The sequence below is a fragment of the Aotus nancymaae genome, unplaced genomic scaffold (genome assembly GCF_030222135.1).
Source record: "Aotus nancymaae isolate 86718 unplaced genomic scaffold, 86718_ANA_hifiasm-v0.15.2.pri h1tg000010l, whole genome shotgun sequence".
NCBI lineage: Eukaryota > Metazoa > Chordata > Mammalia > Primates > Aotidae > Aotus > Aotus nancymaae.
Window position 1 is genome coordinate 6,104,563 of NW_026988421.1, and position 25,792 is coordinate 6,130,354.

Below are 25,792 nucleotides of genomic sequence, written 5' to 3' on the forward strand. Positions count from 1 at the left end.
GAAATTCAAGTACATCTCACTAATGTAAAAGAAGTTCTCTACTTGAGATGTTTAAGGTAACTGCATTGTCAATTAGCCAATTTCCAACTCTTATTACTCCAAGGTTCTATCTGCCTATTCCATAACCAGACTCAAGAACGCTGACAATTAATTATCTCATGTAATACAAAGTTTAATTGAAAAAACAAAACCTCACAGAAGTCCATCATTATCAAGTCATGCCATCTTGATGCGTTAGAGCTAAGTCAATTCAAATAACAAAGTTGCTGAACTTTTAGAGTTTTGATTTTAATTTACCCCAAAGCAAAACGACCTGGACCTAGTTTTTGAAACTGTTTTGCCAATAACCTAACAAAATGATATTTACAAAGAAGTGTTGCAAAATAGTTAAGAACTTGAACTTGATTTAATGGATCTGCTTTTTAAATAGCATTAAACCTTTATAGTAATAGTGTCTGCAAGTGTCAAGTCCAGCAATTCCAGGTATCAAACTCCTTCTGAGCTCTTCCTTATACTTCCCTTCCCATTAAAACAACACCAACCCCCCAAAAAAAAAAAAAAAAGAAAAAGAAAACCCATGGTATCTTAAAGCCTTCAGCCTGCCTGGCCTTGTCTCCTCACTCATTTTTATGTGGTGGCCCCATCCCAACTCTACCATAAAAACGTACATTAAAACAACCTCACATGGAGAGAGATGGCACTCAAGAGTTACTGACCTGTCGCCCCAGGGAACAAAAAGGTAGTTTAATGTCTTCATAACTACTCATCAAAGAGGCAATGAAATATGCATGAAAAGGAGCGCCCAAGCACGCAGAATATCTTACCATCACATATGTGAAGAAGTCTGGGACACGATGAACCTAAGAATCAAAAACAAAGGCAGGTCTGAATCCACGGTCAACCTGGGTTTTGTTTAATTAGATCTTGGTTGCCCAAACAAACAAAAAATATAATAATTTATAAATTTGACTCAAAGGGAGGACAGGTCAAAACAAAATGCCACGCTATGTATGCCCTAGAAAAACCACAAAGTTCATAAAGTATTACTATCCAGTCAATCAAGACGTTTATGTCTGTCACCTAGCCACGTATAATCTTTGAAAAGGACTATATTCTATCTTGGGACAATAATTATGGCTCTTTAATAGTTTAAGAGCATAATATAGCAGTGATTTACCAAAAATTTTGGCCTTTAATTTAAGCCAATCTATGAAAACCATTTAAAGTCCCATTCCTGTCTGTAGCCTAGGAAATGGAACCATCTATAATTCTTTCCCACAGGGAAGAAAGATGCACACTATAAGGTCAGGGTTATGGATAATAAATAAATAAATAAATAGAGCGCTCAGGGGAAACACCACTCACCACAACACACGGTAGAAGTTACGTACTGAGCGTGTACTCTCTGGACAACGTTGGCTGCAGTGTAGACTGCAGTGGCTACATGCTTTTCCCTCTAACTTAAATTATCTTTGGCTTCTTCAATTGGGAGGGCAGATTTTGCTTAACAGGCAACTAGAACAGGATCTCTGCCCACTAAAGAATTACCCCTATACATAAAGTTACTACAGATGCTAAGTAATCAGTGCTAACATTTTCTAAAAACTCGATTAACTAATTATTGACCAAAATGAAAGCAAACCATATAGTCAATTTTTAAGAAAACATTAACCACTTGAAACGGTAACATTTACATTATATCAAAAATTCATTTATATGGAATCATACTACAAAAATAATTTTTTCCCGCAAGATTTAGCATGCAGCAAAAATGATCTTTTCATCCTGGGAACACCTCTTTACTGAGTTTTCAGAGGGGAGAACTAAAGACATGACAGTTTCGTGGGTATTTTTCTATTTTTAGTATCATTCTGGCAGCAAATTTGAGGTTGTACGCATTTCATTATCAACTAAACAAAACAAGAAGCAAGCAAATACTTTAAGGTTTTCACAGCCTTTTCATCACAGGGAAGAAAAAAAAATACACATGTGAGTATGTCTTCTTTCCAAATTCCTGGCCACATCAATTGTCTAGAAAGTGCTTATCAGGACACCAAGTATTTCTGTGTTCCTGAGATAGGTCTGAAATTTTTACCCAGTATTGGTAAAATGTATACCTGAAGTGGTAAAATAATACTCCTTATAAAAATTTTTCTACCTTAGATTATAGTTTTAATTTTAAATAAGAATGGCCACAATTCAACATGCAAAAGTTCTCAGACTATACACTGAGAAATTCTTCATACAATGCATTTACCATCTTACTGCATTTTTAAAATCTTTATTCTGTAGTGAATTGGTATCCCCAATCTGCCTAAGCAAAGGCATGCCCTTCTAACAAAATTTGCTTCGAGCAGAGGTGATAAAAGGAAGAATCCGAAGACCCTTTGGCCTGGCAATTTGAGAGCAGCACACAATTCCTTTAGGGACAAGTGGGCTTGCTCCCTTTTCATCCAGGAAAATGCTACTCACAGACCCAGAATCTGGAATTAGAACCCTCATTTTAAGGTATTCTTCCAAACAAATAAATATCTACATATTGAAAGGGGGGCATATCAGAAAACTTAAAGACATAATAACCAAAACCAAAACCCTCTTCAAAACAAATAAACAATGTCTATATTTAGTTCACTCTAAAACATTCTTATCTTTTCTTGTGGTTTGTTCCTAAAAGATTTGATTTTATTGGGCACAATAGGAACTAAATTATTAAAAGCTTATTTTTATGTTTTGTTGTGGATAATTTATACAAAACATTTCCAGATCTCTGAGACTTAACATTAGATGGATCTTTTAAGGTGAAAGTAGAATGCCAGGTTCTATTGAAATATTATCTCAAAGGAACAGAGTCATCTGCCATGTGCTTTTTCTAAGTGCCCATGCTGGAAAAAAATTTCTCAATAATATGAAGATGCTGGTACAACTTTTCCTATTACACAATTTCTTTCACAACCACATGCGTTACATTTATAGACAGATTTACAATTTGAAAGGACAAAAAGTTCTGTCTTAATAAAATTAGTTTTTTTTTTTTTACAAACTGTAGTCCAACCAAAGTTCTCTGTCCCCTCACGCAGCAGAGGCATCTCCATTAGGTGCGTGTGGTCCAGGAAAACACCCGCGCAGATTCTGCCAGATTTGGTTCAGTCCATGATGTAGACTCTGCTTGGAGCACCACACTAACTTTAGGGTCATTACAGATCCGATGCCTTGGTCTTCTGCTTTTTTTTTTTTTCATTCATCTTCATCATCCTCATCTTCCTCTCCATCAGACAGGGATGTACACGGCCGGATCTGTCGGTAGCGGTCAAGCCATTTTTCTACCATTTGAGTAACCAGGGGGTGATTTCGCCGCCGAGAGCTCTTTTGCATGGCAACCAGAACTCCCCCCTCTGTCACACAGCAGTCCAGCCACTCCCTGAGCAGTTTTTCTTGCTGTTCCTCGTTACCTAGCTTTTGGAGGAATATGAAGACAAAAGGAAAATCATACAACAGATCAGAGACCTGGTAGGAATATGACATGGTATGCTAACTAATGAAAAGGGCAAAGCAATCAACTTTTCACACAGTTTCAATCCCTTAGAAATTTTGTGATTAAAGTCTAGTTTGCTCTGGTTACATTTAAAAAGACATCAATGGGAAAATTTTCAGAAAATACTACAGAGCACACTAGAGGGTAATTTATTTGATAAAATAACAAAAAGCAAATGTCCTAGGTAAACTGATCCTGGCAAGCCACAGCTTCAAACACATGACAAGGTAAGTTTACTCAGTCAATTATGTACAGGGTGAAATTATATAAGTTATGGTCTATGAACTTTTTTCTTCATGTTGTGATTATAAACGTTTTATAATAATTACTAGTATATTAAATAAAAGACCAATACTTTTATAAGAATGCTGGCTTTCTGAAAGAGCGTTGTTTTGTACATTCTCACCACCTCCCATCTGGTCTACACCCTTTCACTCCCCTGCATGTACAATAGCTTTACCTGGTATTCCTGCTCCTGCCACTGCACGAGAGCCCCAAATGTTCCTCTTCTGGGTAAACTGGCCACTGGCTTGCCACATTATCCAGAGTAAAACCCAAAGCTTTAAAAGGCCCTCAATGAACTCCACCCCACCCTTACCATGTCTGACCTCTTCTTCCTCCCTCCCCCAGCCCCTACCCTCTTTCTGTTGCTTAACCCTTTTAAACTGGCCTTGCAATTCTTAGAACTCTGCTTTCAGATAAAAACTCGCTTCTCATTCTCTCATCTTTACTTTTTCTTAACACCCATCACCACCTGAGGGAAGCTCCTTAAGTTCCTTGATGTCTCCCCATACAGCAGTTTTGAAAAGGTAAAAAGTACAGCTGATATCTTCAGAAATTACTACAATCACATTCAGAAATTAAGTGGTAGTGCAGATAAAACCACACCTGAAAGCCACTTCAGGCTGTTTCTGGTACAAGGTACTACAAACATGCTGCTTACCTCCTGAGCAGAAAGAAAGTGCACATGGAGTAGCTTCCTTTCACTGTCAACCAGAGGCAAAAATGTGATGGTGACATCATCATCAGTATTCAGATTAGCACCAGCACCTCGGTTGCCATAGCCGTCATTTTCCATGGCAACCAAAGCAGAGAAGTGGCCCCTTGTATACCCCAGAGCAATCGGACTTTTCCAACAAAAACTCTGTTCCCACAACAAAGGCAGATAAACACCTGGAAAAAGAGGGAAGAAAATCCCAACAGTCACAGGAAGAAAGAGCTGCTCCCTCCCTCGCTGCCCTTGTTCACATCCCGTCTACTGCTCCTTCCTGGCATCTGAGCCACTCTGATCCTGCTCACCGGTCAGAACTTACACATGTGGCTGCCAACATTAGAAGAGACTTGTAAAATGCTCCTGAATAATGGCTTACCTTGAAACCGAGTATATCCTAAAGTTTCTCCCCGGAAACTCTTGTAATATTTTACTCCATAAACTATAATTGGTCGTCTAAGAATATGTGCCAGTACAAAAATGTGCGTCTGCTCCAAGCTTGCTCCAGGCTATACAAAACAAAACAAAAATTTAAAACATTTATTACCACTCCTGGAAAACTGATGTGTAAAAAACAGTACTACCTCCCCTTTAGTACACTATCACAGTTTAAGAAAAAAAAAATTGTCAAACCAGCATTTGATTCCTCAAATAATAAATCCAATAAAACTGTAAAGGAAATCTACAAAGGCCACATGTGAGTATCATTTACCATCCAAACTCACAAATTATATGGATGTGCATACATATTCTGAAATAACCCTCGCCACCCAGCCTCACTACTATCCAGTCTCAGGAACCAGAGATTCAGATAGCTAAGGATGCTCTATAATCACATCCTGGTTAAGTTACTGTGAAAGCACTACCTACAACAAAGTCGTCCTGGAATGAAAACGTGAGCTTGTTTCATGCAAACGTAAATACTAAATATTAAATGGGTCCATCCTCGAGCTACAACCCATGGTGTGAGGTACATGTCTCATATGAATCCTGCCCAAATGGCCCAAAGACCAGGTACCTCCTTCTAAGTTCAAATGAATCATAGTGCTTTCTGCAAAGAAAAGGAATAGTTATAAATATATATTTGTACTTTACAGTTTGGTATATTGAAGTGCTTCACAAAACCAAGCATGAAACCCAAGAGTCTAAGGGACAAGCCTACACAGTTCCATGTTACAAGAAGCCTTCATTAATAAAAAGGTGTTAGCGAACCTGGAAAAATTCATTCCCACATGAATGGAGAGCAATCCCAAGACTATCTAGTGTGTGTGACTTTTTGATGGTTTTTAATCATTCAACATAAAAACACACATTATCCTCCCGGTTCTGCAGTGAGGACTTGCTATGGTCAACTATACTTGCTATGCTATTTATTTGATACATGACTAGAACCCAAGTTGACTGGTATCGAGTCAAGCATTGTTTTCTTTGTACCCACATTGCCTTCAGCATGGTTTGCTCAAATAAATCAATTTGGACTACATGGCTTACTTTTCTCATAGAAGCAACAAAACTTGAAGCATCCTCACCTGACTAGCAAGAGAGAGTATAAATGCCCAGTCTTCTTGCCACTGTTCTTCTCTCAAGGAAAAATGTAAACCAAAGCTCTGAGAATACCATGATTCCCAATCTTTCCAGCGTGTGTAAAACCTAAAAAAAGCAAGATAGTAAAAAAATAAGCCTTCTTATAGAGATATAAAACATTTATATAGATATAAAACTTCTTATACAGATACAAAACATTTAAAGTTCTAATCATTTTTATTTAATGTAGTCTTTAAGCAGTTTGCAAAGCAATTAATCATTTTACTTTGCCTGGGTGATAACAGATTTTTCAAATGAAAACTGCCTCCCTCTTCCACTAGCAGATACCTTATAACATCCTTTAACATCTTTCGCCAGAATTTAATTTACCAACAACCAAATTTTCAAACTTCGAACACTAACAATGAGACCGGTTATCTTCAACTGTTTATAGTTAGTTTACACCAAAAAAAAACCTCATCTGAAATGCTGGATACAAGACACTACATTTCTTTATCAATATATAGAGTATACCACCTGCAATCACTTGTATAAACAATAGATGGGAAATATTCCATGTGTTCATAATATCAAGATCAATAATTTCTCTCTGATGATCACCTAATGATTCAGAAGCAACCAGAAAAACCCCGCTGCAATGACAGAAAACATTCCTTCTTTATGCTTAACCTGAATCACTGGAAACAACATCGATTCCATCATGTGTAAAAATTAAATTCAGAAATAACTATGCTAGTAATTAGGTTTCACTGTCTTAAAAACAAGCCAACTAAGACCCCTAAAATGAAGACAGATCTTTAATCTGTTTATAACATCACACTTCTCTTCTATACATTTGAATTCTAGGTAAAACAAACAAAAGACAAGGAAATCTGTTGTGTTGTTAAAAAGTTCCAGCATATTAAAGTTAAACGTGAACAGGTGTGGTAGCTCACACCTGTAAAATTATAGCACTTTGGGAGGCTGAAGACGGAGAACTGACTGAGACCCAGAATTCAAAAAACCTGGCCAACACAGTGAGACCCCATCTCTACTTAAAAAAAAAGGAAGTTACATGTGTTGGTGTCACATGTAACTTTACTGTAATTTAATGAAGGGCTCCTTAGAAAATAAATACATTTTCTAAAGAAATTAAAATATAATGTTCCAGGGGTTTAACTCAGTTGATTTTAAAACATCTTTCATACTCCAGGTAACTGAGGATGTTTAATCATAATTCCAAATGTTTTATCATAATTCCAAATGTTTTAAAATTAAAATACATATATTCCTCTTTTACAATAGCTAAGATAGAGAAATGTGTTCGAATATTTTGACAACAGTGATGAAATACATTGTTTTGAAAAGTTCAAGGAGAAATATCAAACAGATAAATTGTTAACATAGTGAAAGTTGTATGCAGTCCAGAAATTTCTTGGTTAGTGCCTAAAATCATTTTATAAATGAGACAGCTAAGTTAGCCAGAAATTCAATGGTGACTGCACTCAAAACTCTTCAAAGACCACTGAAGAAGAGAGTTCAATAAAAGCTTTTCTTACTTTCCTTCTTTCTTTCTTGATTGACTGAGGAGTTTCACTCTGTTGCCCAGGCTAGAACACAGTGGCACGATCTTGGCTCACTGCAATCTCCACCTCCCGGGTTCAAGCGATTCTCCTGCCTCAGTCTCCCGAGCAGTTGGGACTACAGGCGTGCGCCACCACCCCCAAATAATTTTTGTATTTTTTAGTAGAAACGGGGTTTCACCATATTGGACAGTCTGGTCTCGAACTTCTGACCTCGTGATCCACTTGCCTCGGCCTCCCAAAGTGCTGGGATTGCAAGCATGAACCACCATGCCCGGCCTAAAATATACTTTAAATTAAACATGTTAAAATGTTCATCCTCACCACTCTAAGACTTAAACTCTGAAACTACCAGGGTCTCCCTAAGAACAGACAAACAAACCAAATCCAGCAATATATGACCAAATGGTACACGAATACAAGTTTGGTTTCACATTCAAAATTCAATTCCATGTTCGTGGACTGGAAGGCTCAATATTGTCAAGCTGGCAATACCACCACCACCCCAATTAATACACAGATTCAATGCAATCCCAATCCAAATCCCAGCTGTTTTTTACAAAAACTGATGGGCTGGATCCTAAAATTTATATGGAAATCCAAAGGACTTAAAATAGTCAAAACTATCTTGAACTATAAACCATCAGGCAAAATTCCGCAGTGGCAGGGACTGGAGGAGGTGATGCCAAGCACCACACTGTTCTGGGACACCTGTCCATATCCCAGCCCCAGGTGCTCACTCCTGAAGCATCTTTTGAGAGTGAGGACTACGGACTAAAAGTTCTGCTGCTAGCCGGGCGCAGTGGCTCACGCCTGTAATCCAAGCACTTTGGAGGCCAAGGCGGGCGGATCACCTGAGGTCAGGAGTTCAAGACCAGCCTGACCAACATGGTGAAACCCCATCTTTAAAAAAAAAAAAAAAAGTTCTGCTGCAGTAACTCTTACCAGTGGTTACTGTAAACAGCCTAGTTCCTTCTTACTCTAGTAAGCCACTCCCTATCCAGCCTATTTACTACATCAGACTATTTCTCCTCCACCACCTTTTTTTGTTTTCTTTTTTTTTTTTTTAGCCTGTGGTCACCTAGGCTGGAGTGCAGTGGCATGATCTTGGCTCACTGCGGCCTTGACCTTCCAGGCTCAAACGATCCTTCCACCTCAGCCTCCCAAGTAGCTGGAACTACAGGCACACACTACCACGTCTGGCTAAATTTTGTATTTTTCGGTAGAGACAGGGTTTTGCTATGTTGCCCAAGTTGGTCTTAAACTCCTAGGCTCAAGAGATCCGCCCACAATCTCCCTATCTCTGTGCTAGACTTTTGGGACCTCAAATGACTCACAACCATCTGAGAATTCTAGACCTGATACAAACATGAGTGACAACTCAGACTCATATGATCACCCACAGCCAGCTCTAAGGAACAGGTGGGCATAAACCCCAAAGCAATTCTTACCACAAATGTCTTTTTAAAAAAAAAAACAAAAAGGCCAGGTGCAGTAGCTCACGCCTGTAATCTCAGCACTTTCGGAGGCTAAGGCAGGAGGAACGCTTGAGCCCAGAAGTTCAAGACCAGGCTGGGCAATATAGTGAGACCTCATCTCTACAGAAAAATTTAAAAATTATCCACATGTGGTAGCACACTCCTGTAGTCCCAGCTACTCCTAGGAGGCTGAGGTGGGAGGATCACCTGAGCCGAGGAGGTGGAGGATGCAGTAAGCCAAGATCATGCCCCTGCACTCCAGCCTCAGTGACAGAGCAAGACCCTTTCTCGAAAAACAAACAACAACAACAACAAAAACCCTCACAACTAAAAAAAAAAAGACACCACCTCTAAATTCACAATGTACTTTCAGCCTTTCAACAGATCAGAAAATTTTCAAAGAAAAGGCCAGGCACAGTGGCTCACACCTATAATCCTAGTACTTTGGGAGGCCAAGGCAGGCGGACGGACTGCCTGAGCTCAGGAGTTCGAGACCAGCCTGGGCAACATGGCAAAACCCTGTTTCCACTAAAAATAGAAAAAATTAGAGGGCATGTATGGTGACACCACCTGTAACCCCAGCTACTCGGGAGGCTGAGGCATGAGAATTGTTTGAACCCGGGAGGCAGAGGTTGCAGTGAGCCGAGATCGTGCCACTGTACTCTGGCCTGGGTGACAGAGTACGGCTCTGTCTTAAAAAAAAAAAAAATTACCACCAAAGAAAAGATTACAGGATGCCTTTTTAGAGGGTACCTGCAAAGTGGTAGCTTTACCACAGTTCAAACCTGGCTTTCCATCTTACAGGGCAGAGTCATCACCAAAACTTCAAGGCAGACCTGTGAAACAACAATGCCAAGAACCCGCCGTCTTAGGAACTAAACCATGCTCACCCTCTTGACACAGGCAGGCCCATAGCAGTGGACATGTCAATCAGCAGCAGGAAGCTGCTTGGTGACCACAAGATCTGATCAAGAGGGCCAGACAGAGCACTGACCAGCATCAGGCTTACCCAGCCCGATGAACCCACTTCAAGCTACCAGACCAATCTACAGCAGCCATCTCCACTAATAGGCACAAAAGGCCCTCTCTCCTGGACAATGACTAATTGACTGAACCATCTACCTGAGTAACACATTCATTCTTCAGCTTTGTTATACATCCAATCAGGTTACCATCCAGGAAGCTATTTTATTTCTCTAATGTGCCCACAAATTGTTACCCTATTACGTTATGCTTTTTTCTCCTCCCACTCACCCAAGACAGAGTCTCACTCTGTCACCCAGGCTGGAGTGCTGCGGCAACGACGACCTTGGCTCACTGCAACCTCCTCCTCCTCCTCCTCCTGGATTTAAGCAATTCTCATATCTCAGCTTCCCTAACAGCTGGGATTACAGGCATTAGCCAACCTGCCTGGCTAATTTTTGTATTTTTAGTACAGACAGGGTTTCACCAAGTTGGCCAGCTTGGTCTTGAACTCATGCCCTCAAATGATCTGCCTGCCTCAGCCTCCCAAAGCACTGGGACTGCAGGCATGAGCCACGCACCCAGCCATACTGTGTTATGCTTTAATCTACAATTTTCCTCTCAAGAAAGTAATTTATAGGCCGGGCTCAGTGGCTTATGCCTATAATCCCAGCACTTTGGAAGGCCGAGGTGGGCAGACTGCCTGAGATCAGGAGTTTGAGACCAGCCTGGCCAATACGGTGAAACCCCGTTTCTACTAAAAATACAAAAAATTAGCCAGGAAGGGTGGTGCACGCCTGTAGTCCCAGCTACTTGGGAGGCTGAGACAGGAGAATCGCTTGAGCCTGGGAGGTGGAGGTTACAGTGAGCCGAGACCATGCTGCTGCACTCCAGTCTGGGCGACACAGCAAGACTTCCTCTCAAAGAAAGGGGAACGGAGAGGGGAGGAGAGGGGGAGGAGGAAGGGAGGAGAGGAGGAGGGGAAGTGGAGGGAGAGAAAAAGAAAAGAAGAAAAAGTAACTTACATTGTTCTCATTTCCAAATTCTAGAGAGTACTTTCATTCAGTAATATAAGTACTTCCTGAGCACCTACTATATGTCAGGTAATTCTAAGTACTGGATCTTCCGCAACAAAACAAAACAAAATTCCTGTTCTCATGAACTTTATAATGGTGTTTTTATGTAAGTAAGCTCTAAATACTGAAAAGAAGATTTACAACTGTTAAGTGCTCAAAAATGACATAAAGGGCCAGGCACGGTGGATCACTTGAGGTCAGGAGTTCGAGACCAGCTTGGCCAACATGGCTAAACCTCGTCTATACTAAAACTACAAAAATCAGCTGGGCATAGTGGCAGGCACCTGTAATCCCAGCTAATCGGGACACTGAGGCAGGAGAATTGCTTGAACCTGGGAAGGCATAAGCTGCAGTGAGCCATCACACCACTGCACTCCAGCCTGGGCAACAGAGCAAGGCTCTGTCTCAAAAAATAAAAATAAAAAGACATAAAGATACTAGGGTAATAAAGTTCTCTAGAGTAGGGTTTTTAGCATTATTTGTAAGCATTCAATTAGATAAAGGAGAAAAAACACATTTTGATACTGATGTAGGGAAAACTGTACGACTTTTTAAATGGCTTCTGCTAGTTACTAACTTCAACAATGGGCAATTTAGCCTCTTTGAGCCTTATAAAATAACTAAATAAGACAATGTTCAAAGAACCAAGAAAATACCACAGAAGTCAAATAAATGTAAAGACTGAACTAACTATCCATTCACAAAAACAATGATTTTTCCAGTGTCTGGATGCAGGTAAAATGTATCTATATAAAGAACACTTTGAGACAACTGAAGAAATGTGATTATGAACTGTTAGATAACTGAATCAATGTTGAATTACTTAGATGTAGTAATGGGGATGTGGGTGAGTAGGAGAATATTCTTGTTCTAGAAAGATGCATGTTGATATTTTGAAGGGTAAAGCATCATGATGTCTACAATGAACTGATCCAGGAGTCTCTTTGTATGGTGACATGGAGCAGGTGTGGAAAAATATTAACAACTGCTCAACTGAATGAAGAAAATACTGGGATCCACTGCACTGAATTTCTTTAAAATTATTCTATGAGTTTGAAAATTTGCAAAATAAAAAATGTGATCTTAAGACTCTCTCAGGAAGGAAAAAAACTTGTAACACAATGTCAAGATAATCTTAGTTGAACACAAATATTAAGTAAGGTTGGGTGCGGCAGCTCAGGCCTGTCATCCCAGCACTTTGGGAGCCTCAGGCAGGTGGATCACTTGAGATCAGGATATCAAAGCCAGCCTGGGCAACATGGCAAAACCCCATCTCTACCAAAAATAGATAAAAATAGCCAGGCATGGTGATGAGCACTTTTAGTTCCAGCTAATCAGGGAGCTAAGGTGGAAGGATGGCTTGAGCACAGGAGGTGAAGGATGCAGTGAACCAAGATTCCACCACTGCACTCCGGCCCAGCAACTGAGCCAGACCCTGTCTCCATCAATGGATCAATCAATCAATCCTTAAAAAGATGAGGAAAGGCCTTATCAATACTTATGGCTACTATAACTTGAAATGCTGCATTTGAATGTTCAAATACACTGCTTCTGTTTTATAGAAACAATAAATGCTTGCATTTTAAAGCTTCAGATGTTTCTATTTTAAAATTTAGCAAAAAAAGGTACAAAAACCATTGATAATTGCTTTTATCATGTTTCTTGAGTGAAAAACGAAAACCACGTACATGTTCAACATATTTTAATGTCCAAAATGAACTGTTTTTCCTCTAGTTTCCATATAAAATATAACTGACGTGAAAAGTATTCCACAACTACAAGGAAATGATCCAGCAAACGCACTCCTGGTTTGAAACAGGGAAGAATGCCAGCTCACCAATGTGAACAGTCATGCAGGCTGTCATGCAGGGCCTTCCGAAGCACCGAGTCCTTGTCATAAATGCCCCAGGTAGCTTGTAGTACTGAATCAAGTAGGCAGTCTCCTGCAGTCCGGTTCCAAAGTGCATATAGTCGACTGTCCAAACGTGTAGCCAATTCCAAGGACCAGTTAATAATTGGAGATTCTTCTTCTAATTCTGTACGATGAATTTAAATACATGTTCATTTCCATACCTATGTCATTAGAGAATATTCATGGAGACAAGAACCTATTTTCTAGATATAAAATGCATTATGTGTAATTTACCAATAAACACCTAAATAAAACTGACCAATTGAAATACAAACTTTTGAGTACTGGAAACATCTTCTGCCTCTAGAATAATTTAATCAACTTTTAAATTCTTTATAGTATGATTTTCTAAAAAGTGTTTAATATAGAAATACACATTCTGGAACAGGAAGCAGAAACCGAGGTTTTGAAATTTTTGTTGTTTGTGCACTCTATGACAGTAAACAATACAATGTAACACTGAAATTCAGGACTCTGTATCTTTAAACGAGCCAGGTGGGGTGGCTCATGCCTATAATCTTAGCACTTTGTGAGGCTGAGGTGGGTGTACTGCCTGAGCTCAGGAGTTCGAGACCAGCCTGGGCAACAAGGTGAAATCCCATCTCTACTAAAATACAAAAAAATTAGCTGGGCATAGTGGCATGCACCTGAAGTCCTAGTTACTCAGGAGGTTGAGGCAGAAGAATTGCTAGAACCCAGGAGGCAGAGGTTTCGGTGAGCCAAGATCACGCCACTGTACTCCAACCTGAGTAACAGAGCGAGACTCCATCTCAATCAATCAATCAGTCAATAAACAAACAAACAAACCAAGCTGACCATACACCAAACTATACCATATCTTACTAAACAAAACTTACTTGATCAGAAAAAGGCAAACTGTACTCATTAATTCCATGCTTACCTTTTTGAACGTCTCTATCAAGCACCTCATCAAATAATTTTTCTTGGACTGTTGGAGGCAAATCTTCAATATCTACAAAGAAAAAGTCAACTTAAAAGATCTTTTGTTTCATAACTTATATTTGATATTAGCATCTACTAGTAACTTCCTCTAAAATAACTCCCTTTCCATCGAAGGTTATCAGATAGCTTTTTCTTAACATACAAGTATAACACGTGTTATATAAAATATTTCTTTTCTGGGCCAGGTGCAGTGACTCACACCTATAATTCCAGCACTTTGGGAGGCTGAGGCCAGCAGAATGCTTGAACTCAGGATTCTGAGACCTGCCTGGGCAACACGGCAAAACCCTGTCTCTACAAAAACTATACAAAAATGAATCAGATGAAGTGGTGGACACCTGTAGTTACAGCTACTCAGAAGGCTATGGTGAGAGAACTGCTTGAGCCTGGCGAGGTCAAGGCTACAATGAGCCATGATCTTGCCACTGCACTGCAGCCTGGGTAGTAGACTGAGACCCCATCTCAAAAAAAAAAAATCTGATCATTCTGGGGTAAGCTTAAATACAGAATGAGTGCATTTCAAATGAAATTTCCTCCAATTTCAGAAAACTTAATTACTATTTCCTACAATTTGTAAATGCCCATTTACATCTGAATATAAAAATTAAAACCACTCAGATCTAGGCTGAGTAACATTGCAAGACTCCATCTCTACAAAAAATTTTTAAATTAGCCAGGCGTGCGGGGCATACACCTACAGTCCTAGCTACTCAGGAGGACAAGCCAGGAGGATCACTTGAGCCCAGAAGTTGGAGGTTGCAGTGTGCTATGATCACGCCACTGCACTCCAGCCTGGGCAACAGAGCAAGACCCTATTTCAATTTAAAAAAAAAAAAAGAACAGATCTCAGATGAAAGACTTTAGAAACTTTTGGTGTTTGGTGCTAACCAAACACCAACTGACAAAATGTCAAACATCAATGTCAACTGACAAAAAGCATTCTGAAAGCCATCTTCAACTGTCAATGAATTAAAAAATGAAAAGCTGCTGCACAAATAAAGAAGAAATAAATACAATGAGTAAAAAAAGGGATGACACATTCAAGAGAATGGAGTATGTTCAACTGAAATATCATAACTCTACCCATCAAAAGCTCATGTTCTAAACCCATTTCTTAATACCAGGTTATCAATATAGCTATCTAATTTCAAAATAACAGACAACCATGAAAAGGGAAAATTTTTCAAATGAGATTTTTTAAAAGATATTCTAAAATAAAACCAAAGAGAAAATAAAAGAGTAAAACAGAATTTCAAGAAATAATCTGAGGTCCACAAAGAAATCCTTTACTATCAACTGCTGTATTCCTCTCAGATAACTAAAGAATTTACTAACAATAGCCTTCTATATGGTCACTTCCAGCATAAATAAGACAGTCAAGTAATTTAAGATGCACATATAGTAGCTATGTTATGTGCCTTCAAACAAAAACATTTTTCACCCATATACACAAATATAACTATTAATAAAATGAAACATTCTTTTTACATTAGATTTTGGAGTTACCTGCTGGCAACGTAAATGTTACAAGGTCAGTCAGAAAATAGCAAGCAAAATCCCCCTTTCTCTGATGAAGAGAGGCAGCAATCTCTCTCCGGATTTGTTCTGTCAGTTCAGGATACACCATTGCTGGAATACACTTTGCTGCTTGTTGAGACACCTTAAATACAAAACAAACTTTCCTCTCATCTCATGTATTATAAATAGAAGCAGAAAACAACAGTATTTAAAAGAAATCAGCAAAATTTCCCAATAATTCAAGGTTTTATTTAATCTTAAAATACATTGGGTATTATTTCCTTATCAATGAAAGTATGTATCAGTACAACTTTTCAAAAAGTCATAAAAATGTTTTAGCCTCCGATTCAGGATTCCTATTTAAGAATTTATCACAAGAAAATACTCAAAGATGCACATAAAAATTTATGGAAAAGGGTGTTGTCCATAGACATATCACAGGAAGAGGGAGGACAGAAAACCTAAGTAGACTAACCATCATGCAACTAATAAAAACATCTTTAGAAGTAGAGAATCACAGCTCACAGAGAAAGAGAAAACTGCAAACATTCTTCTCCTACAAGTTTCAAGTACCCTAGTTTGGACTAAAAAAAAAAAAGCATGGTATTTAAAGGGTTACTTCCCACTGCCCTCAAGCCTTTTCTTCCTCTCCATTTGTTACCACTCTGAGTTTTTTAAAAAGCATTTGGCATCTTCAAGTTTAAACACAGACTGCCAACATCTGAAGCTCGGCCTGACAGGAGTGAGATGGGAGCACTACTGCACAGGCCTCTAAGCAAGAAACAACAAACCAAGGAAGACTAGAACTTTCTTCCTTTATTTTTTTTTCTTCATTTTAAAATGCTAAATAGCAACAAATGTTGCAAAGGTTTAATTTAACCTTATATTTCAGTCATATCCAGTTTGTGAAGCTAAATAAAACTACGTACACAAAGTTCTAAAATCACAGTTGAGCATCTGTGAAAATACGACAAGGCCAGGCACAGTAGCTCATGCTTATAATCCCACCAATTCTGGGAGGCTGAGGCGAGCGGATTGCCTCAACTCAGCAGATCGCAATCAGCCTGGCCAACATGATGAAATTCTATCTCTACTAAAAATACTACTACAAAAATTAGCTGGGAGTGGTGGACTGCACCTGTAGTCTCAGCTACTTGGGAGGCAGAGGCATGAGAATAGCTTGAACCCAGGAGGAGAAGTTGAAGTGAGCTGAGATCGTGCCACAGCACTCCAGCCTGAGCAACAGAGTGAGACTCTGCCTCAAAAAAAAAAAAAAAAAGAATACAGCACAAACCCAGAGTGCGCCTGTTCCCAGACATCACCAACCTGGACAACCATCCCAAGGGTAAGTGGGGTATGAAGAGCAACAGGTCTTCCAGCTTCTTATTGTTCTTCTCAAAGAGTAAGGTTTACTAACAATGTTACCTACATAATATATGTGGACAACTAACTGTAATTGCTATTAAAAGAAATAGTGTTTCAAAAACTCTGCATACCCAACACAATTACCTGACTCCCTATTTCAAAACTCCAGCCTGGCCCAGTGGCTCACACCTGTAATCCCAGCACTGTGTGAGGCCAAAGCAGGAGGATCACTTGAGTTCTGGAATTCAAGACCAGTCTGGACAACATAATGAAACTCTGCCTCTACCAAAAAAAAAAAAAAAAAAAAAAATTTATATATATACACGCTCATATGCTAGGCATGGTGGCATGCACAGTAGTCCCAGCTACTAGTGGGGCTGAGAGGTGGGAGGATCGCTTGAGCCAGGGAGATCAAGGCTGCAGTGAGCCGTGATCACACCCCTGGGCAACAGAGAGAAACCTTGTCTCAAAGGAAAAGAAAAAAAGGACCAGCCTGGCCAACATAGCGAAACCCCATCTCTACTAAAAAATACAAAAATTAGCTGGGTGTGGTGGTACACGCCTATAGTCCTTAGCTACCCGGGAGGCTGAGGCAGGAGAATCACGTGAACCTGGGAGATAGAGGTTGCAAGGAGCCGAGACCACGCCATTGCACTCCAGCTGAAAGAATGAGACTTCATTTCAGAAAAAAAAAAAAAAAAAAAAAGAAAAATTAAAAAAAAAAAACTCCAACATGAAAATTCAGTTATACTAGACTTTATTGGCCAAGATTATCATTAACCATTAAAATTCTCACTACATTTAAACTACATGAGCCCAACCATTAGTCAACGCTCAAACATGGAAAATCAAATTATGCATTTTCAGACTATAACTATTTCTCAAGTAACACAGTTAAAATGGATCCCCAAAGTAAATTCAAAAATCGCTTATTCCGATCAGCTACCCTCAGGCCCTTTCCAAAAACCTAGAAAGACCTTTCGAAAAACCACCGGGACTGGACCCTGAATACCACAAACATTTTAAAATAAACCTAGCCTCCAAACAACCCCTTTCACCACCATCCTTAAGCAAGATGTGTCCGTGAAGCCTGCCACTCACCTTCTCACCTCTTCAACTTTATGGTTCTCAACCATCTCCGTAGGCTGAGAGTTCTTAATTTAGGGTCCATGATCTTGGGAATGTTCCATGAACTTTAATGGGAATTTCATTTTAATTCAATTTAAATCCATTTTCCCAAACTTTTTGCCTATATTAAAATGTATCTTCTTATATATCACAAATTTAATTTAGTATTTTGGTAACTATTACTTCAATACAACTGATTTCCTGTGTAATCTTATTTACTTCTTATTTTATGTATTTAAAAACATTATTTTGGGAAGGAGTCCATAACTTTCACGAGACTACCAACAGGGTCCACAACACAGAATCTGACATACATATCCCCCAACTCTAATGTTCTCCTGTTCTCATTCCAAAAGAACTTGGCTGAGCATTCTCTGTGACACACCCCATCAGTCTAGACTTAGTCCAGACTCCCCCACTTCTAGTCTCCCTACTGGCCCCTTTAATTCTGACCTTTGGAGTATTTACTCCATGGAGACTGAATCCATTACCAATTTTTCTCTTTGCCTGGAACAAACCCCCTCCACCTCTTCCACACTGTTCCAGGGTTGCTCTACATGGCCCACCGAATATAGCAAAAGTAATGGTATGTTGCTTCCTAAATCCATTTATAAAAGACACTGCAGATATCAAAGACACTGGATCACTCTCTTGCACTCTGTGCCTCTCTTGGATCACTTGCTGGGGGTGAAACCAGCTGCCTTATCATGAGCATCCCTGTAGACAGGTCTGCAAGCCAAGGAATTGAAGCCTCCTGACAAAAGCCATGTGAGTGGGCTTGGGAACAGATCCCCGAGCCCCAGTTGAGTCTTTTGATAACTACAGCCTTGGACCACTTGACTGCAACCTCATGACATTGTGAGCCAAAACTACTCAGCTAAGCGGTTCCTGGATGCTAACCCTCACAAATTCTGTGAGATAACATACGTTTCTTGTCTCAGCCGCCAAGTTTCCAGATAATCTGTGATATTGCAATAAATATACTGATGTTCTATTATCATCCCACTGTTGGTCCTCAGATTGTTTTCAGGAGCTTAATGGCTCATGATGGCCCCTCTAATACCCTGTAATAATAATCTTCTACCTACCTGAGGGGAGCCCCTAAAGATTTTCACCCTAGTTCATAGCCGCCTTCTTTATCCTGGCTCCTGTTACCACCAGCAAAGTACAACTCCACACTGATGGGCCTTCCAGTATACAACAGACAACACAACTAGAGACCACAACACAAATGCAGCCAAGCCTTCGACACTAGAAAAACTCTCTCTAACTCTTCCATCTCATGTTCCAAAACTTGGATCCCTCTACCTGAAAAGTGCCCTTCTCCCTTATACTCAGCAAGCCTGCACTTTTGTTTTCATCATGGCCTTCAGTCTCTCAAGCCCCCCACCCCAGCTTCAATGGAATCTTACCAAACGTACATGACGGTTGGCTACTACAATCATGTTTCCATCTAACCTTCAAATGTTTTAATCCCTATACATTGCCCTGTAATGGTTCGAATTTGCCAAATAATGGCAAATTTGAATAAACAAATAAGCAAACGGATATACAAAAGATGTATACTGACAAAATTTGAATCTACAACTAATATGACTCTCCGCATTTTTACTCTATTTCTCTTGTCATTAAAAAATATTACCCAGGCCAGGCGCAGTGGCTCATGGCTGTAATCCCTGCACTTTGGGAGGCCAAGGCAGGCAGATCACCTGAGGTGAGGAGCTTGAGACCAGCCTGGCCAACGTGGTGAAACCCCATCTTTCTAAAAATACAAAATTAGCCAGGCGTGGTGACATGTGCCTATACTCCCAACTACCTGGGAGGCTGATGCAGGAGAATCGCTTGAACCCAGGAGGCAGTGGGGGCAATGAGCCAAGATCATGCCACTACACTACAGCCTGGGCAACAGAGCAAGACTCTGTCTTAAAAATTAAAAATTAAAAATTACCTGGATAATACAGCCACATCCTGAATAATTCATATGCAGTATCTATCATTTGTAGCATGTACCTAGTTATCTAAGCCAGAAACCGTTAGGTCCACACTGTATCTTCCCATATCCAATCAATCTACTTCTTCAGACTGAGGGCCCATCTGAGTCTCTCAAACCACCTTCCCATTTCTATGGCTACTACCCTACTGGCAGAGTTCTTGCCAGCACCTCTGCAACCCCTCCTAACCCTCTCCAGTGTGCAGCAGCCAAAACACAATCTGCTCTGCTCACTCCCCTACACCTGTACATAACACCATTCAGTGCACTAGGAATACTCTTCAAATTCCTTGACACAGAAGATCCTTCATAATCCAGCCTCTGCTTATCTTTCACACTTACCTTCTCTCTGTTCTCAATCACCATCTCAGCTATGCTGAGTTACCTGCAAGTCCCTGGATTCACCACGAATTCCACCATCTCTGCCCCCTGTAAAAATGCTTTCCTCAACCTCCCTTCTTTCCCTCATCCACTTCACGTAGCTAACTCCTAACTCCTCCCCTTCAAAATGTAGCAAAAACATTACCTGCTGCAAGAAAGAAGACAAGATACCTTTCAAAACTCGTCGCACATTGCCACAGCACTTGGCATTTACAACTACCAGGGTACATGCTGCACAGAATTACCTGTACATTTCTCTACTTTTCTGGAGATTCAATGAAGGAAGAGCCAATGTCTTTACAATTCTATCCCTTCTCAACCCAGTGCATGACACATAGTAAGTACTCAATAAATATTTGTTAACTGAATGACTAACGAATGAATGACAGACACATCCCAGGCTTATTTGAACGAAATATAGTAAGTTAAACATTGCTGTGACTATTTAAATATTTGAAAGCATATACCCTTAAAAATTATACACTGTTGAAGTCTAAGTTTAATGTTATTTTTTAAAGGGGGTAAAAGAATTGAAAACATTTTAAAACTGCTTGGAGAAACATTATAAAATCAAAAATGAAATCTAAGAACAGATTTCCTTAATATAAAAGAACATTTAACCAAAATGCCACACTCACCTCTGTAAGCAATATTGCTAGCATATCCTGCCTCTGAAAACGTATAGCCAAGTGTACAAGAGTATAGCCAACATCAAAGGCAGAAGGACGGTTCAGCAAGCGTACTTCGTCTGCGGTGAGCTGGCGTGCAATGTCTCCTCCTGATGACTTGTATGCTTCTATGGCAGCTAAATCACCTTCTACAACCCCTAAAACAAGCAGCAAGATAGAAAAGCATTTAATTATAATTTTCTTCAAGGAGCACAAACCTGAAGCAATTACTCCAAACTCTTTAAGTGTTTCTGTGCCTCCCGGATCCTGAGGCATCACTTAAATGTCCTAAAGAATAAGAAAAATTAGTTTTTTCCTTTCCCTTTAAAAATTTTCCTTCCAGAACTAGAACTGCCTAGACACTTACCTTACCATCAGTGCAGGCTCCAGGCTCTGATGGGATTTAGAGGAACTATTAGACTGTATGAATTGGATCGAAGATCGATAATCTAGCACGAGAAACCATACGTCACAAGAGACACTGAGCCCCTGGTTCTGGTCCTGCATTCATCCTGACTCTGCAGAAACCAAGGAGACAGGGATATGCTTCCAGCTGGTGTTGAGATCCTCCTGCCCCTTACACTGCATTCTTAAAACAAATGCTGAGGTTTCCATACTGCTCCTTAGCTTTGAAACAACTTAGAGCAACTGAAACCATCTTCACTGTAAGTAAACGCTGGCAACATTTTGATTTCAGACTCTTATAGCCAAGTCTTCCTTAAACCCATTAAGAATTATTAATAAAGTAAAAATTGAACCAGATGATTTCGAAGAAAATATGCTAAAATAAAACATTACAATCCAGTTAGAATAGGAGGAAAACACAAATATCACTTCTGCCCAAATCTATAATGAACATTCCATTACCACTGAACCATTCTATTAATCTCAACACAAATTAATGTTACGTAAATATAGTAATACTATCTACTAAGCAGTCTGAAAAATACAGGTATTAATCAGCCTTGGGGGCAAAAAAGTGTAGATTAGCTTCCAGTTTACCAAAAATTGTGTTTAAAACAATTTTTAAAAAATTATTTGTGGGACCAAATACTTTTAAGTGTTTCCTAAGTTACATCAAGACAAATGTGTTTGCTGGGTAGAATAATAATACTAGGTAAAAATATTCTTAGTGTATTATTTTAATTGCCATCTTGAATTAGGAATTAGATAAGACATATTTCTTAGAATATAACAGATTGGTAAAATGCAACAATTTCCTACCATTAGTAAAGATAAAAAGGCTTCAAAGTAATTCCTACATTTACTGAATCCTCATGATATACAGAACACCATGCCAGGCAATATGAGAAATACAAAGATAGTGAAAACATGACTCCAATATTCAAAACAGTCCTTTTAAAATTAAATTTGTGAGCCATAAAAGGCCAGCTTCAAAAGTTTTCAAACCCTATGGTCACAGGTCCTTTCTGCAAATTTAGATCCTCTCCTCAAAAAAATGACCCCCTGCCCCCAACACAGACATATACATTCTTCAGGTTGAAAATCCATGATATTAAAAATGCCTTCTTATAGGAATTCTTATCTTCAAAGGTTGATATATTCCTCACTATGTATATACAAGTTCAGCTACAAATGCCCTGTCTCCACCCATCTTATCCTTTTAAGGAACAGTGCCCTAGAGAAGTCAGGGCTAAAGCTTAATCAAGGATGGCATGAGATAAGGGCTATAAATCTTCCCAAAAGGGCAAGCCTTTAAAATAGACCAGAATGTGCTACTTGAACTAAAAACAAATCTATGGTTGAAATCTCTTCAACCATATTATAACCATAATATAACTCAACCATATTATAACCATAATATAACCATATTATAACCATATAACTATAACTCTTCAACCATATAACCATAATATATTATAACCATATTATAACCATAATATAACCATTATTTCTATTTCCAATTATTATGTTCAAATACAAAAAAAAAACTCTGAAACTTCTGCTTAACTTACTTAACGAACAATTAAGTATAATCTGATAGGGCCCATAAGTTTTCAGATAATTCAGTGCAGTTTATTTAAGACAGCATGCCCATGCCATCTCCTTTCACTTCACAGCATTTCTGTATGAAGGCAATGACTTTTCCCTTCAGTCCTATCAAAGCCCTTAACTATTTTCAAGTATATGTAGCAGCAATGCACCTTTTATAGTCTTCAGTTTTAACCTAAAAATACAACCACTTATAAAATGTTTTGTATTACATAAAAAAACAGTTCCAATCACTTCCAAAAAAACAACCCAAGAGTCTGATCAATTTACCTGAAAAAGCAAAGAGGAAGATCTGCACAATTTATACGTGTATATATATATATATATATGTGTGTATGCATTTATGTAGGTGTTTATGTAAGTTCATGTTTATTTTTTATTTCCCAAAGACTAAGATGAGGTAATCTAAAGCTAAGTATCAAATAACTTCCTTCTGCTTGAAGTAGGGGAGGTCTCCAAATCGCTTTATTATTTTTACCTAACTCACCATATAGCTGAAATCTAGAAATAATCTCATTTTAGAAATTCTTAAGATTTCCTCTCTAATGTCTCTGAGAAATTTCTGTAATTAGAAGTTAATGAGCACCGGGGGTGAGGGGGGGGATGCAGACTAAATAGCACAACAAAATTAGCAAAATGTACTTTGGAACTATAATGTACAATAACATTACCCATTCTGCTTTCATTAAGTGCTTTTTAAAAATACATCCAGAACATTAAATGTTGACTTGCATGGTATGTGAATTATGTATCAACAAAGCTGATACACACGAACACAACTAGGATTTCTATTTGACATAATACAACATTATCAAAAACACTTAATTACTCCCAACAACTCCATGCTCTACATTAAACTGCAAATGGGCTTCCTGCCTATTCCCTAACATGGAGGACGTACACAAGATGAGAACAGACTATTGTCAGTTCTTGACAGCACAAAATTCTCCACATTTCCCAGAGCATGAAAAACACACATCATTTAAGTATAGGTAAAAAATAATATTTAAAAGAAATTTTATTATCTACTGTTTGGGGAATATGTAATTTCATTCTTTTCATTAAGCATAATTACAAGCTAACAGTCTCAGTGACCAGTAAATTTTCAGCTACAAAGATTAGTAAATTTATTACAAATCAAATTTCACGAAAATATCACTGAACTGTCCCCATTTTTGCTATGTCTTTATTGCACACTGCTCAAAGAGAACTTCTAGAAGTTTAGACAGTTACTTCATAGATGGTTACTTCATACAGCAGAAACACTTTTGCTGTAGACATGGTGTTTAATAGAATTTGGCCCATGCGCATATAATTTAAAGTTTTGGGCACCACATATTTTCTACTTAGGGAGCAGGGAAAAACCATCATAATACATGCAAAAAAAAAAAAAAAACTTACAATTACGAAATACCTGAGTTCTTCACATAATTATATTTTGAGCACCTTTTAATGTTGAGGATAAAAAGAAAGTAGAAATAAGGTAGGAGAGTTGGTAGACAAGAAGAGACAACAAATAAATGCAAGTGTTAAAAACCTCACTTTATAGGCCAAAGGCCAGGAAAAAAAATTAAAAGTTCCAAGAGAAGATAACATATTACTGACATCTCACAATGCCTCCAAGAATAATTGAAGCTTTTTTTTTTTTTTTTTTTTTCTGAGACGGAGTCTTGCTCTGTTACCCAGGCTGGCGTGCAGTGGCATGATTTCGGCTCACTGCAACCTCCACTTCCCAGGTTCAAGCAAGTCTTCTGTCTCAGCCTCCTAACTTGGAACTACAGGCACACGCCACCACACCCAGTTAATTTTTATATTTTTAGTAAAGACAGGGGGTTTCACTATATTGATCAGGCTGATCTCGAACTCCTGACCTCAGATGATCCACCTACCTCGGCCTCCCAAAATGCTGGGATTACAGGCATGAGCCACAGCACCCAGCCGGAGCATCTTTCTCTTAATACTTTTTTTTTGAAAATTTAACAAACGTGTATTACGCCTTCTGTCCCTTCCTTCTTCATGTTATGAAGGCGAATAAAAGGACAGCTAAAGCCACTCTGAGATTAACTTTATAAAACTAATCTGCCGTATTATCACACATTCAAAATTGAATGAAACGCACAATTAGCCTAATAGCGAAACATAATTACAGATAAAGGAAAGTGTTAATATGCTTCTTAAAACATGAAGGCCTAAAAATAAATGAAAGCTACTATATTAAATATTACTAATTAAACAGCTAAAAAAATAAAAATAAAAAACAAACGTATTATTCTGTAATCTGGGCCAGGAGTAGGGTTTAAATATTTTGAAGCCACAGGTCAACAACTCACTGGGGATTTCACAGCTACTATGGAACTCCATTGGTTAGAATTTAGAGCTGGCTCATAGATGTTTAGAAAACAGACTTATTTTTTCCCCCATATATGGCACAGTTTTCAAAGTTTTGCCTTATTTTCCTTTATGACATAAAATTGTAATGGTTACTAACTTTGAAAAGAATGCCAAATGGTAAAAAAAAAGCCAGGACTTACCTGAGCCCACATGGGCCAGCCCAACACTACCCTGGAGTTCTATGGTAGCTGTGACATCACAGCATGGTTTATGCTGTGGAGTCAGGGTGCACACCTGGAGTCAGCTGGCACAATTTCAGGAACCCTTAAAGAGAAAAGTTAGTTTTAAGTGGTAATGTTCAGAATGTCCTTTACCA

The 25,792-nt window shown here is 38.9% G+C and overlaps 1 protein-coding gene across 1 annotated transcript; it reads right to left on the minus strand.

Annotated features, from left to right (window-relative positions):
* Positions 1-151: 151 nt before the first annotated feature.
* On the minus strand, positions 152-25,710 carry ZRANB1 (zinc finger RANBP2-type containing 1). Its single transcript, XM_064373748.1, has 9 exons — positions 25,617-25,710; positions 21,043-21,230; positions 15,529-15,682; positions 13,961-14,032; positions 12,985-13,183; positions 6,053-6,173; positions 4,903-5,032; positions 4,476-4,705; positions 152-3,453 (listed from the first exon to the last, which is right to left on the minus strand). The coding sequence occupies exons 2-9, from the start codon at positions 21,064-21,066 to the stop codon at positions 3,235-3,237; spliced, it is 1,149 nt and encodes a 382-aa protein (XP_064229818.1). The 5' UTR covers positions 21,067-21,230; positions 25,617-25,710; the 3' UTR covers positions 152-3,234.
* Between the last annotated feature and the right edge of the window lie 82 nt (positions 25,711-25,792).